The 11,716-nt window shown below is 35.6% G+C and overlaps 5 protein-coding genes across 7 annotated transcripts; 1 reads left to right on the forward strand and 4 right to left on the reverse strand.

Moving 5' to 3' along the window:
- Window positions 1–1,278: 1,278 nt before the first annotated feature.
- LOC123013244 (leucine-rich repeat-containing protein 34-like) lies at window positions 1,279–3,097 on the reverse strand. Of its 2 annotated transcripts, none has more exons than XM_044411667.1 (5): window positions 2,891–3,006; window positions 2,567–2,839; window positions 2,299–2,517; window positions 1,856–2,251; window positions 1,279–1,809 (listed from the first exon to the last, which is right to left on the reverse strand). In XM_044411667.1, exons 2-5 carry the CDS (start codon window positions 2,822–2,824, stop codon window positions 1,486–1,488), a joined length of 1,197 nt encoding a protein of 398 aa, XP_044267602.1. In that variant the 5' UTR covers window positions 2,825–2,839; window positions 2,891–3,006; the 3' UTR covers window positions 1,279–1,485. The 2 variants fall into 2 exon arrangements, with proteins under 2 accessions (XP_044267602.1, XP_044267601.1); XM_044411666.1 differs by having other exon boundaries at window positions 1,281–1,809; window positions 2,567–2,846; window positions 2,891–3,097.
- Window positions 3,098–3,165: 68 nt separating this feature from the next.
- Window positions 3,166–6,956, reverse strand: LOC123012535 (palmitoyltransferase app). Of its 2 annotated transcripts, none has more exons than XM_044410541.1 (10): window positions 6,666–6,956; window positions 6,460–6,616; window positions 6,251–6,411; window positions 6,009–6,193; window positions 5,851–5,962; window positions 5,643–5,797; window positions 5,469–5,590; window positions 5,315–5,411; window positions 5,187–5,259; window positions 3,166–3,917 (listed from the first exon to the last, which is right to left on the reverse strand). In XM_044410541.1, exons 1-10 carry the CDS (start codon window positions 6,709–6,711, stop codon window positions 3,472–3,474), a joined length of 1,554 nt encoding a protein of 517 aa, XP_044266476.1. In that variant the 5' UTR covers window positions 6,712–6,956; the 3' UTR covers window positions 3,166–3,471. The 2 variants fall into 2 exon arrangements, 1 of the variants encoding a protein (XP_044266476.1); XR_006413222.1 differs by having other exon boundaries at window positions 3,784–3,917; window positions 4,095–5,259.
- Window positions 6,957–7,157: 201 nt separating this feature from the next.
- Window positions 7,158–7,942, forward strand: LOC123012438 (transmembrane protein 242). Its single transcript, XM_044410352.1, has 3 exons — window positions 7,158–7,401; window positions 7,451–7,689; window positions 7,738–7,942. The coding sequence occupies exons 1-3, from the start codon at window positions 7,353–7,355 to the stop codon at window positions 7,873–7,875; spliced, it is 426 nt and encodes a 141-aa protein (XP_044266287.1). The 5' UTR covers window positions 7,158–7,352; the 3' UTR covers window positions 7,876–7,942.
- LOC123012437 (protein Spindly) lies at window positions 7,877–9,559 on the reverse strand. Its single transcript, XM_044410351.1, has 4 exons — window positions 8,771–9,559; window positions 8,535–8,720; window positions 8,352–8,483; window positions 7,877–8,307 (listed from the first exon to the last, which is right to left on the reverse strand). Exons 1-4 carry the CDS (start codon window positions 9,550–9,552, stop codon window positions 7,917–7,919), a joined length of 1,491 nt encoding a protein of 496 aa, XP_044266286.1. The 5' UTR covers window positions 9,553–9,559; the 3' UTR covers window positions 7,877–7,916.
- Window positions 9,560–9,592: 33 nt separating this feature from the next.
- LOC123012436 (tRNA-dihydrouridine(47) synthase [NAD(P)(+)]-like) lies at window positions 9,593–11,632 on the reverse strand. The gene is made up of 5 exons (XM_044410350.1): window positions 11,479–11,632; window positions 11,111–11,418; window positions 10,832–11,061; window positions 10,260–10,781; window positions 9,593–10,213 (listed from the first exon to the last, which is right to left on the reverse strand). The coding sequence occupies exons 1-5, from the start codon at window positions 11,511–11,513 to the stop codon at window positions 9,605–9,607; spliced, it is 1,704 nt and encodes a 567-aa protein (XP_044266285.1). The 5' UTR covers window positions 11,514–11,632; the 3' UTR covers window positions 9,593–9,604.
- Window positions 11,633–11,716: the final 84 nt, after the last annotated feature.

Consider the following 11,716-nt stretch of genomic DNA (forward strand, 5'->3'; position numbering starts at 1 on the left):
TAATTAAGGCGAGATGCGTCCCTTATTGGGGACACACATAATTGAAAAAAAAATATCACGTTTAATTATTTTTTATTGTCCACATGCGACCGACACATCTCGGTCGGGGAAAAGTCTATCTACCTATTTATTTATTTATATTTCTATTTCTGGTAACAAAACTTTTCGATTTTAATGATAAATGATGATAAAAGCAAAAATTAATTACCAATTAAGACATATTTTAAATAAAAATTATCATGCTTTTGACAAAACCTATTTATAACAAAAATTAAGCAATTGTTTAAAGTTCACAGAGAATTATTTTTTACTAATTATTTTTATTTATAATTATTTTTATAAGTAAAACAATTTTAAAGACCAGATTAAACAGTAACTTCAGAAGAAACGTCCTTTTGCATTTTAGTTATTTTTTTTTATTTCAATAAATCTTTCTTTCTTTTCCAACATTTCTTTTTCTTCTTCTTTTCTTTTAACCTCTTTTGCTTCAAACATCAAAGCATTAATAAAAGTTCGATTGTGAACGAACCATCGTGTTGAAAGTTATTAGTCTGACATGCGCCAGGCGTATAAAAAATTTTGGTCCGTTCACAACACACTCATATCACCGACGCCAACACATGTTACAACTCTTGTAAAAAAAATCAACTTTAACAATCAAACTTTAATTAAAAATATTTTTTGAATTATCAAAAGCTAGGTAATTGGTACCTACTCTTATTCTTGTATTTACTATTTAGGTATTATAAGATTCGGCTGCATTACAGCGTTATTTAAAAATTAGTCAATTAAAAAAAAAGTTACTGCGTCATAAAAAGTAGTATAAATTAGAATTTTTCTTTTTTCCAACACTAATATCTTATACTGTTTCTATGGTGCTGCATTTAAACTTATATATCTACTATCTACCTTTTATGTTGCCGTTATGTTGCTCTTCTATAAAATACGTCGTCAATCACATCGTATTTTATAAGTTATTGCTTATTATCAAAAGTTAAGTTAAGTTAGCTTGAGTAAGTATAAAAATTGAATGTATAGGCATTTAATAATGCTTGAGGCTTTTTACTTATATCTCCTCATACAGAGTTCTGTTTTTTCTCAAAAAAAAACTTGAAAAAAATCTGTATTCATTTTTATGCGTAGCTGAGGGTCTTCTATTACCATTCGAGAGTCGGCTCGACACTTTTGAATTACTCTGTATACGATCGAGAATAGACTTATTCTAACACCGAAATAAAAAAATTATTCTCTAATCTCTAATAGAAGGGCTTGACTTTCTTTCTTTTAAGATAATTTACAGTAGCAAAAGCCATTTCACAGCCTTCTAAGAGGTTAAATTTTCATATGATAATGTATTTAAAAAAGTAAAAAAATAAAGCGTGTTTAATGTTAAAAAGTACGAAAATAATTCTCCCAGTCGTTTTTATTCACTTTTGTTCTCAATTTATTGTACTGTTTTATTAAATTATGTCTCATTTTGACCACTTATTCCACTTCATCTTCGCAAATTTTCACTTTTCTTTCTTTCTCTTCAGACACTTGCACTTGTTTCGGCTTTTTTTCAATCTCCGGATACCTATCAATGTGCACAAAATTCACCAACGCTCTCGGCTTATCATCCCGCGTTTCGATTTTATTCTTCTTAATCTTCAATTCTACGGCACACCCATAATCCATAACGCCATAATACTGCTGTTTATATTTATCAACAGGATATCGTGCGGCATATAACACCCCATCAACTTCATAAATCTTCACATCTATACCCCTTTGTTCGAAAACAGTGGATAACATCATCCTCTGAATTATCTAAAAGCGGCCACCAATTATAGTCACCATTGAGATTAAATACAACCTTATTAGCGGGGTGACTGAAGGAATTCCCCCACAAGAGGAAATACCTCAGCATGTAGGGTTTCTTAATACTGTTCAAAATGGCGATGATTCCTTCATTACCAATGTAGTTATAACTGATATCCAAATATCGCAGTTTACTAAACGGCATTCCAAAACTTAAAGCAACACCGCCATGATTTTTAATATTATTTCCAGCAATACACAACCCTAAAAGCGGGGGACGCGTTTTAAGCCACTCTGAGAGAAATTCAACTCCGACACAGCAAATATTATTATAACCGATATCGAGGAATTTCAAAGAAGTGTTAAGTTTTAATCCTAGTATCAAACTTTCAATATCATGAGCGTCAAGACTGCTTTTCTGGGCATGTATTTCAACTATTGTCTGATTTAGCTGCAAAAATACCATTAGGGAGTTTACCGGAATCAAATCGAACCGACTCGAATAAGTTCCGAGATGCTTTCACTCAAAAAAACATTGTTAACTTGAGACATATTATTACAGGGGATGACTCGTGATATGTCGAGTATTTTTATTTGACTTCGGTAGAGCTGGAGGAAAATACAGTCGACACTATCGGCTGTTTGGTCAGTGTCTCCGAGATCAAGGTATTCTAATGTGGGGCAATAAGGGGCGAAAAGAGCAGCTAAATGTCCTCCCTGGAACCACAATTAAACTGATGTTCAAAGGCGGAAAGTGTGTCTTTACAGTGGGTCCCAATTTATTTCCAGTGAGTCTCAAGGTTTTCAATTTAACAAAACCGTGTTGCTCGGCTGTGAAATACAAGACTTTCATCCCCACTGGTGTAATATCACAGTGGGATAAGTTAAGGTGTTGCAAGTTGTTCTGGTGGGCGAGCGTGATATTGCAAAGGGTTTCTAAACCCTCGTCTTCGATTCCATTGTAGCTCAGATCAACGTCAACGACTTCAGGATGAGCGTTTAAAAATGTGGAAATATACACCATATCGGCTGGAAGTAACTGTTCTCTAAAAAAAAATGAGATTTTGCCGGTCAAGTAAAAAAAAATTACGCGAATCTTTGTTCTAATTCGTTGGCTTTAAAGCGGAGTTTTTTCGTCCCATCGGAATTTTTCTCGGAGAAGAGTTGGAGGAAGGTTTCGGTAAAACGTAGCCCCCACAATTTGCTGTATTCCCACATTTTAGACATTTTGAGGTTTCAGGATCGACAAGCTTCAATTAAAATTTTTTTTTTTAATTTTACTAACGTCACATGAAATGTCGAGGCGACACGTGATTTTTTTTTATTTCAGGTATAAGTAATTGAGGGAATAAATAAAACCACAAGTCAGAATGAATACTTTATATTTATCTACTCTCATCTAAATATCGACGTATAGCAAAAATATGAATTTTTAAACTTACAATTAGAAAATTTGCACCATTTCAAGCAATTATACAACAGCAGTAACAAAAAATTGCATCATTAAAGTCTCCGATCTTTTCAACAAACTGTAAGATCGGCCGACTTTACTCACTTCCAACGTAATGTACAACATAAAACATTCGCTACATTGTATACTATATCACTTTACAAAAATAAATATATTTCATTTAAAACTTAAAGTACGAACTACAAAATAACCAAATTATACTATACAACAACTTTCATAAGCCCCGCTTGACTATTTGTCCCTAAACTCGAATCGTCCAACGAATCTAGATCTAACGCACTTTCAATCATCGTCGTATCTTGCAAAAGTCGCAATCTACTCGCACTCAACAAACTATTCTCTTTCTCTTGAAGAGTCATATCGTTGTCTAGCTTATCGTCTTTTCGCTTTTCCGTGTCTCTTAAAACCACGGGATCTAGATGCAAGTCCCCCACATCACTCTTATCCGTCACGTTCAAATTATTCGCGTAACTCTGAGACTTGCTCAGAGTGACCTGACCGTGACTCAGGATATTGCTATAGACCGGCGGCTGAATCAGACTCGTCTGAGACACGTACTGTTGCTCAGAGGATTTTTGCAGGGCCGGAGCGATGGCTAGGGGCTGCTCGTTGCTCACTAGATGCGTCACACTACCAGCGTTGCTATCTGAAAAGGTTAATATTTTTTAATCATTTTTCATTATTTTTCGAGAGGAAAGAACACTGCGACTAAAAATCCAACTAAATCGGAAGCTCTAAAAAGCCAAACGAAAAAATTCAATCAAGCGTAGATGTGCAGCCACTTTTTATCTCTTTCTTTCAACATGCACAAAACAAAACTTACCGAATAAGACAACCTCCGCCAATGCGTCTCGCGTCAATGCAACAATAAATAAACTTACAAACTAAATAACAGACACGAAATAAAAACTCGAAGCAACAGGTATATAAAAAAGTTGGAAAAGATATAAAAAAGCGAGAAAACACAGTTGTATGTTCGAGTTTTGATTACATTTAATTCACATTATTTATGAATACTACTTTTGATTCATTTCAACGATTAATAAATACAACGGTACTCTAATAATAAAATATTTTTCATTTCTATTATTACCTATAAAATCGCACTGAGGTTAATCACAATGTCATGGTTAAAAAGATCAAAATTCTAATTTTAAATGGAGTGATATTTAATCACAACTGCTGCAAGTCGAGACTTACAAAGGGTGCGTTTTTAAAAGTCGCAAAGGTCAAGGGTCAAATTGGTGTCTTGACTTCAATCAACACTACAGGAAGCGCTAAATTTATTGCTTATATATTAAAAAAAAAATATCATGGCACAAGACGTCACTGTCAATATGATTGATGGTTTTTAACAATTTTGACTCTTATTCCGTTCTAAAATAAACAATTTCGAAAAACCAAATGGTTTAAAAACCCCCGACCTCTATTTTCGTCTCAACGCCCCTTTCCCCAAAACGCACTCAACTACCCCCTTGAAAACCCTCCTGAATATACATCCGACTAAACTCTGGAGTCGGAAAATTCTTAACTTTTGGTGTCAAACTAACTTTATCGTTTTTAACCCGATTCATGCAAAACTCCTCCTGAACGTGAACATTCTCATACACGCAACTCCTCGGCCTTGGCTTGACCCCCTGCCGGCCGAAATTCGCATTGTAGCGTTTTTCGGGCGGTGTATAGGGTCTCAAATTTGGATAATAGCCCCCATTTTCAGGAGGCGATTTCAATTGCGGAAGTGAACGACTGTTCTTGAATACCTCCAGTGGAGGATCGGGAGGTTTACGTGACGGAGTATAGTCATAAGGGGGTAACAAGGGGGCATGGGATGGTATGATTTTCTGACTGGCACAATTCTTGGACGGTATCATGTGTTGGGCGCGGTAGAGATGTTTTTTTAGCGGACTGTACATACCGGTTGTTTCCGTCGTCTGTCGGTAAATTCCGGGCATTTCCGACGCGTTTAGAGTCATCTGACTCGGACCGTTCTGAAATAAAACACACATCATTAAAGCGTTTAGTCTGCGGTCCGCAACGGTATACTTGTATAGGAATTCCAAAGTTTTTCATCGGTTGATTTATTTCTGGCATGACGTTTCGTGATATTTCGGCTCGATAGTCATCAGTAACGATCCCTCGCCTAAATAAAAACGATTCAAGTTAATTTTAGTGTTGTTCTAAGTCCGAAATTTCGAACCTGTCGAGTAGCGATGGAGTTACTGGGCCACATAGTATATAAAAACAATTCAAACAGACATTTCCTTGTGAGTAAGGATTCATATTTTCTTGTCCGCGCTTACTAGTAAATGAACCTTTAATCTATGAGAAAATAAAGCAATTAAAGAGAAGATAAAGTTTGTCTATAACTTACATCTTCATTTGTTGTTTGGTTACTTGTCGTCAGATAAGTATGGAAGCCTGCAAGTCCTAAAATACTCCAAACACTAAAAAAACAAATTGTTGCTACTATGACACTTGGTGGTGATTGTTTTACGGCGTCAAGAAATTGACCCTCAGTTTTAGTAACTTGAAAAAAAAATTGCTAGAATAATTATCAAAACAAATAAATAAATTCTTACTTAATATTAAATGAGCTATGGCACAAGCAAATATAAATACGGCCAAAAAAGCTAACGATACTATAAACATGTAGAAAAAACGATAATTTCGTCTACCGACACAATTTCCGACCTAAAAAAATCCCTAATTTAACTAAAACTTCTGTTTTATGCAATACCCAAGGGCAGTGATGGTCAAATCTATCAACACAATTATCGCAAAGACTGCAATGTGAGGCCCTCGGCGGCCTAAATATTTTACAAGTGAAGCAATATTTTAATTTGACTGTGTGCCCTTTGATTAGGACCTCTTTCGTACGAGGTGGGGGCCTGTAAGTGGGGCTGTTTGCCGAATTTGTGACTTCTACAAATAAATCAACGGTTTAGTTACATTTGGGAAATCCAGGGGTTGTTTTCGCACCGATTTGTTTTTCGACATAGGCAGCTTCTTCTGGTGTCGCTCTTGGAATAATACCTGGATCTGAAAGGCTGGTGCGCAACAAGGAAGACATCGTAAATATAAATAGCAAGCCACCAATGATAGGAATCGCGATTGTTACGTTTTCCGCCAAGTAATGGCAGCTGAAAAAATTATATAGTTTGCAAACAGACTATTATGGGAGTGTTTACTCATAGATAAAAAACAGGGTGCAAGTTCCCGTGATAAGAAATACTGTCAAAAGGAATACGCCCCCGTTTGGGGCCGTCATCAGCCTGCCATCGCAGTAAAATCGGTTGCGGCCCGCGAAGACTTCCCACTTTTTCGTAATTCTGTCTCTTGCCATTTCTGAAAGATTTTGGGATAAAGGTGATGACATTATGAGGTTAGTACGTACCTTGTGGGTTTAAGTCGACTAAATGATACTCCAAATTCAATGTCATAAATACAGGAAATGACCAAAACAAAATAAAATGAGCCTACAAACTAAACGAAGTCTCGCGGTGGCCTTAACTCATTATTTTACGTGTAATCTCTGTCGTAGTGGATGAACGACACTCGGGGGGATCGAGAAATCGTTTCACGGGACATTATTAAATTTTATCTCACGGTTTACTTCGAAACAATTAGCGGAAAAAGTAAAAAACTCGCTCTAATCTAATCAAAATACTTTGACATCTCTTGACAGCTGAGAAAACAGCAAGGACTAGAACGGTAACCCGAAACGGCAAAAGTCATAAAATATCTGATAAAACAATATCCTATTCACATTCAAATAAAAATTACTTTTTCTTTTATAATAGGAAGTTATTTAAATTACTTACTTGCCAAAAAACTTTGACAACAATTTAAATCAAATATTTTTTTTTATTTTAAAATTCCGAAATATCCATACTATTCCATACCGCTCAAAATTCCCACTTACGTCACCTCAAAACTATGTCATGGACATATTTTTATTCAAAATAAGGCAATAGCAATAATAACCGCACTCAAGGCAACTCTCGTGCCTTTTTAAACCTCTCATAATTATTTTGCCTTTGACTTTTCTTTAAAAAACTTATCATGCGACTCTAACCTCAAAATGGACACCAACGCAAAACCGCGATATTCTCCCGAATTCAAACTGAAAGGTATTTCTCCCAATAGTCCAATCACTTTTTCATTCAGTCTATTTTTAAGCTGGAATTTTTCTTGCTGGTGTCTCAGGAATATCAGCCCTTGTTGGTTTTGGAGCCACTTTGGCCGCTGCAAAGAAACAAGACCCCAAATTTTTCGGAAAAGGGATGGAGGGGTCGCGCACCATGGGTGAAACTGGGGCTAGTTTGGCCTTACGGGCTTTGGGTTGGGGCACTTTGTATGCAGTGACAGGGTGTGGAGTTTTATTTTATGCTATTTGGAAAGTGTCGGGGGCACAAAATGTGGGTATAGCTGTCTGTAATTATTATTATTTAACTCTTGGTTTACAGTTTGAAGAATTTAGACACAAGGTTGGTAGCATTTTGCCAAGAATACCCAAAAATGAGCCACAAGGAAGGACTGAGTTTAGTGGATTGAATGATCTTTTAGATTATTTGCAACATCAGAGAAGTAAAAAAGATAAGTAGCAACGTGTAAAATTAATTTATTAATAAATAAGTAAATAAAGTTAATCATATTTTATAGATTGTAAAACAAGCTTTTTTCCACCTTTCATTTTCTTTCTGTCAGTTACTTTTGGCTCTAGTGTATCTTCACTGAACTGTACTTTTTTGTTCCCTCCTTCGTTTTCTTTATTGGTTTTATACAAATCTTCAGTTTTAGTTTCATTTTTTTTCACAATTGATGATTTGTCCAGTTGTTCAGGTGTTTTTTCAGTTGGACTGACCATTTGCATTTCTTCGATCCTAATTTTAAGTTGCCCAATTTCATTCTTCAGCTGCAAAGCTTCCACATTATTCTTCCAAATTTCTCTTTTAGCTTGAGCTAAATCATATGAAAGGGAAGTTCGATTCAGCGAAGCCATTTTTAATTCTTGCCTCAAAACTTCCATTTCTTTACTACAAATAATTATAAGACGACGTATTTCAGATGAAAAACCTACTTTTTCGTGGCAAGCATGTTATCAAAAAACTTCATAGCACCTGAAGATGGCACATTATCATTTAAATTCTCTTTGGTTTCAATTTCCTTTTTATAACTTTCAGTTAACTCATTCAAAACCTTAATTTGATTTCTGCAACAGTAATAAAAATATTTAAAAATCAGAAGAAAAAAAACTCCATACTTGTAAGTGTCCAAAATCTGTTCTTCAACATTTTTTCGATCCTCAATTTCCGTTTCCATTTTTGAAATTAAAAGCGCATTTTCGTTACGCAATGTTGAGATTTGCTTCAAATGAGACGCTCTCTCGCGCTTCATTTCCAAATATTGTGATTTCATGGTACTCATGTTTTGTTGTAATTGTAAACGTCTAAGATTTTTTGTTAATATTTTAAATATTTACACCTACAAGAAGTTTACCTGTCATCAACTTCTGCAAATAACGAATTTCCCTTGCTTTGGTCATCACGAGGCTTACTATTGATCAAATCCAATTCTGACTTCAGAGTGAGATTCTCATCTTTGAGATTTTCTAATAAGGTGTGTGCTTCCTCAAGTTCTTCTCTTTTGCAGTTGAGACTCTCTTTGTAGTCCTCCGTTAATGATTCTAAATTTTTTACCCTTTCTTGAAGGTTAATGTTTTTTTGCTCACTCAATTCCAGAGACTCCTGTAAGTCACAAACTTTTTCATTCAAATCAACATTCAGGTTTTCTAGTCTGCTTATTTCATCAAGTAAGTTATTATCACTTTTTGGATTTTGCGAATCGAATTTCTTTACAATGTCGTCTAATCGTTCTAATTCTTTTTTCAAACCGTCTATTTCGTCCTCTTTTTTGGCCAACTCCTCCGTTAAAGTATTAATTCGCTCGTTGTAGGACGCCTTCAGATCTACAATAGCCTCTTCTCCCTGCAACACTTTCTGTCTCAACTCTTGCTCCTGAGACTGTAAAACCCTTATTTCGTCTTGATATTCAAATTCAAGGTTGTGACTTATTTTTATTTCTCTCCGCAAGTCGTACAAAGTCTGATTCGTTACTTCCAACTCAGTTTGCATCTCTTGATACTTTTTCATTATATCTTCACAATCAAACGTCTCCCCCATTTTTATTATTTTTCTTTTTAAACGATAGAATAACAGAGATAAACCAATTAAAAAATCCTGGAAAAACGTTATTACGATTTGAAAAATGACAGATGACATTTCTCGGGCACCAACTAAACAAAATGAAATACTCCAAATCTTTTTCAAAAATTTATTTGTAAGAATTCGCTTTGTGTTTTGGTAAAAATTGGAAATTTTCCGGCACAGGCCCTAAGAGCATTTCACTAATTTTAATCCAATCGCTGGCGGAAGTGGACGCCATTAACGTTTCAAGCTCGTCGCGTCCCTGGTAAAATGGGGGCCGTTCATTGATTTTTTGGGGTGGTTTTTCCAATAAGCCAACTGGCACATATCTATGCAAAAAAGACAACCATTCCAACATAAAGCGTCTAGTATTTTCCACTCCTTTATTGTCAGAACCCCAATGTTCCAATCCATAATTTGAGTATTTTTTCAAAATGTCAAAACGCTCAGAACTGCTGATATCCCACAGTTTTTGTTCCTTAATTTCGGTGAAAATCCAGGGCTTGATGAGGGCCCCCCGTCCAATCATGACTCCGGCCAACTCGGGGCAATTCTCGCATGCTGTTTTGTAATCTTCATAACCTAAAACATCGCCATTGCCTAAAACCGGCAAGGGGGCTGCAGCTTGGGCCACTTCTCTAATATAATTCCAGTCAGCGAGTTTGGTGTAACGTTGTTCACGGGACCGGCCATGAATTGTGATAAGACTAGCCCCCCAATCTCGGAATTTCGGAGCCTACAACCATTTAAGTAAAACAAAAAAATATTTTTTAGAAATTTACCAAAATATGTGCCAAATTTTCGTTGTTATAAACCCCAGTACGAGTCTTAACAGTCATAGGAATAGTTAGTAATTGACTCAGGTTTCTAACACACGATTCAAGAACCCTTTGGCGTCTCAATAATCCGCAACCGCCCCCTTCTTTATAGACTAATTCAATTGGACACCCTAGATTTAAGTCAATGAAGTCAATTTCGGCCTCTTGTTGTAAAACTTGACCACATTTGGTCAATAAATGTGGGTTGTTGGCGCACAGTTGAACCCCAAAAATGTCTTCACTGTGGTGACGTTTCACTAAAGCCCACTCCTGGGGAGCCCCTTGAAGAAGCGAAGAACACATTGCCATTTCGCCACAGGTTATATCCGCCCCGAATTCTTTGCAAATTCGTCTAAACGGTAAATTGCCAACTGTTGTTAAAGGACTCAAGACTAATTTGTCCTTCCAATCAATTTTCTTTTTTTCTCTTTGAGTTAATTTTATTAAATCCTCATCGGTGATAGCTCCACTTGTTATATTGTTGTCCTAAATCCACCAAATTCAATTACAATTATTAAACAAAAAGACAAAATTACACTTTTCTTGTCGTTGGATTTAATTAAAGCCTCAGCAAAATCGAAATTGTAGGTCCGTTTGCGCAACGCGACTTGGAGTTCGTGCGTTAGCTGATTTTTTACTTGGGCTGTTTCTACTAATTTTTCTGAATTAATTTTATTTCGCCCTTGTGTAATGTGACTAGAACCAAACCTGCACGCCAAACCTCTACCACATTTTCCAAAAGTTTCATAATTGTAGCAAATCTCCCCTAAAATCATCGATTAATATATAAAACAACACTCAAACAAAAATAATACCAATATCTTTAGGTTTGATTCTCAAATATTCGTTAATATCGTGCAAAAACTGGCAATTCTTTCGTTCACATTTCGGCGCCTCTTCCCCAAGATTCAAATTAATTAAAGTATTACATAACTCCATTTCCTGGGTACACCTAAAAGTGGGGCCCCGTGATTTATTTTGACCTCGAAGTTTCTTTTTTTCACTTTTTGACAATTTGGTTTTTTTTTGAAGAGGTGTTTCATCGCTACCACTCAATTTTCGTTTATCCTTATCGGAAACGCACTCTAATACTAATTCTCTGGGACGTTCTGTGAGGATAAATCTAAAATGATCGAGTTTGTTAAAAACTTTGAGGTTATATCACATGGGAAAATATTATTACTCGGGCTTGATCTTGCAAATGCCGGTGTCCCCCATGTTTTCCCACTTGCAATCTGAGTAAAAAATTAGTTTCTTTCCCAGCAATTAATTAAAATTATTATTAATTATTTAAAATATAACTTAAATCAAAATTGACAGCAGACGGCTGGGTTGTTGGCAGCCTTGTGTGATAACTTCATAACTTCAAAAATCAAAATTAAACATTAAAATAAAAATGGGAAAAATTAATTAAAAACAAT

This window comes from Tribolium madens, unplaced genomic scaffold (genome assembly GCF_015345945.1).
Source record: "Tribolium madens isolate multiple individuals breed KSU strain unplaced genomic scaffold, Tmad_KSU_1.1 Scaffold_96;HRSCAF=242;Tcas5.2_LG5, whole genome shotgun sequence".
Taxonomy (NCBI): Eukaryota; Metazoa; Arthropoda; class Insecta; order Coleoptera; family Tenebrionidae; genus Tribolium; species Tribolium madens.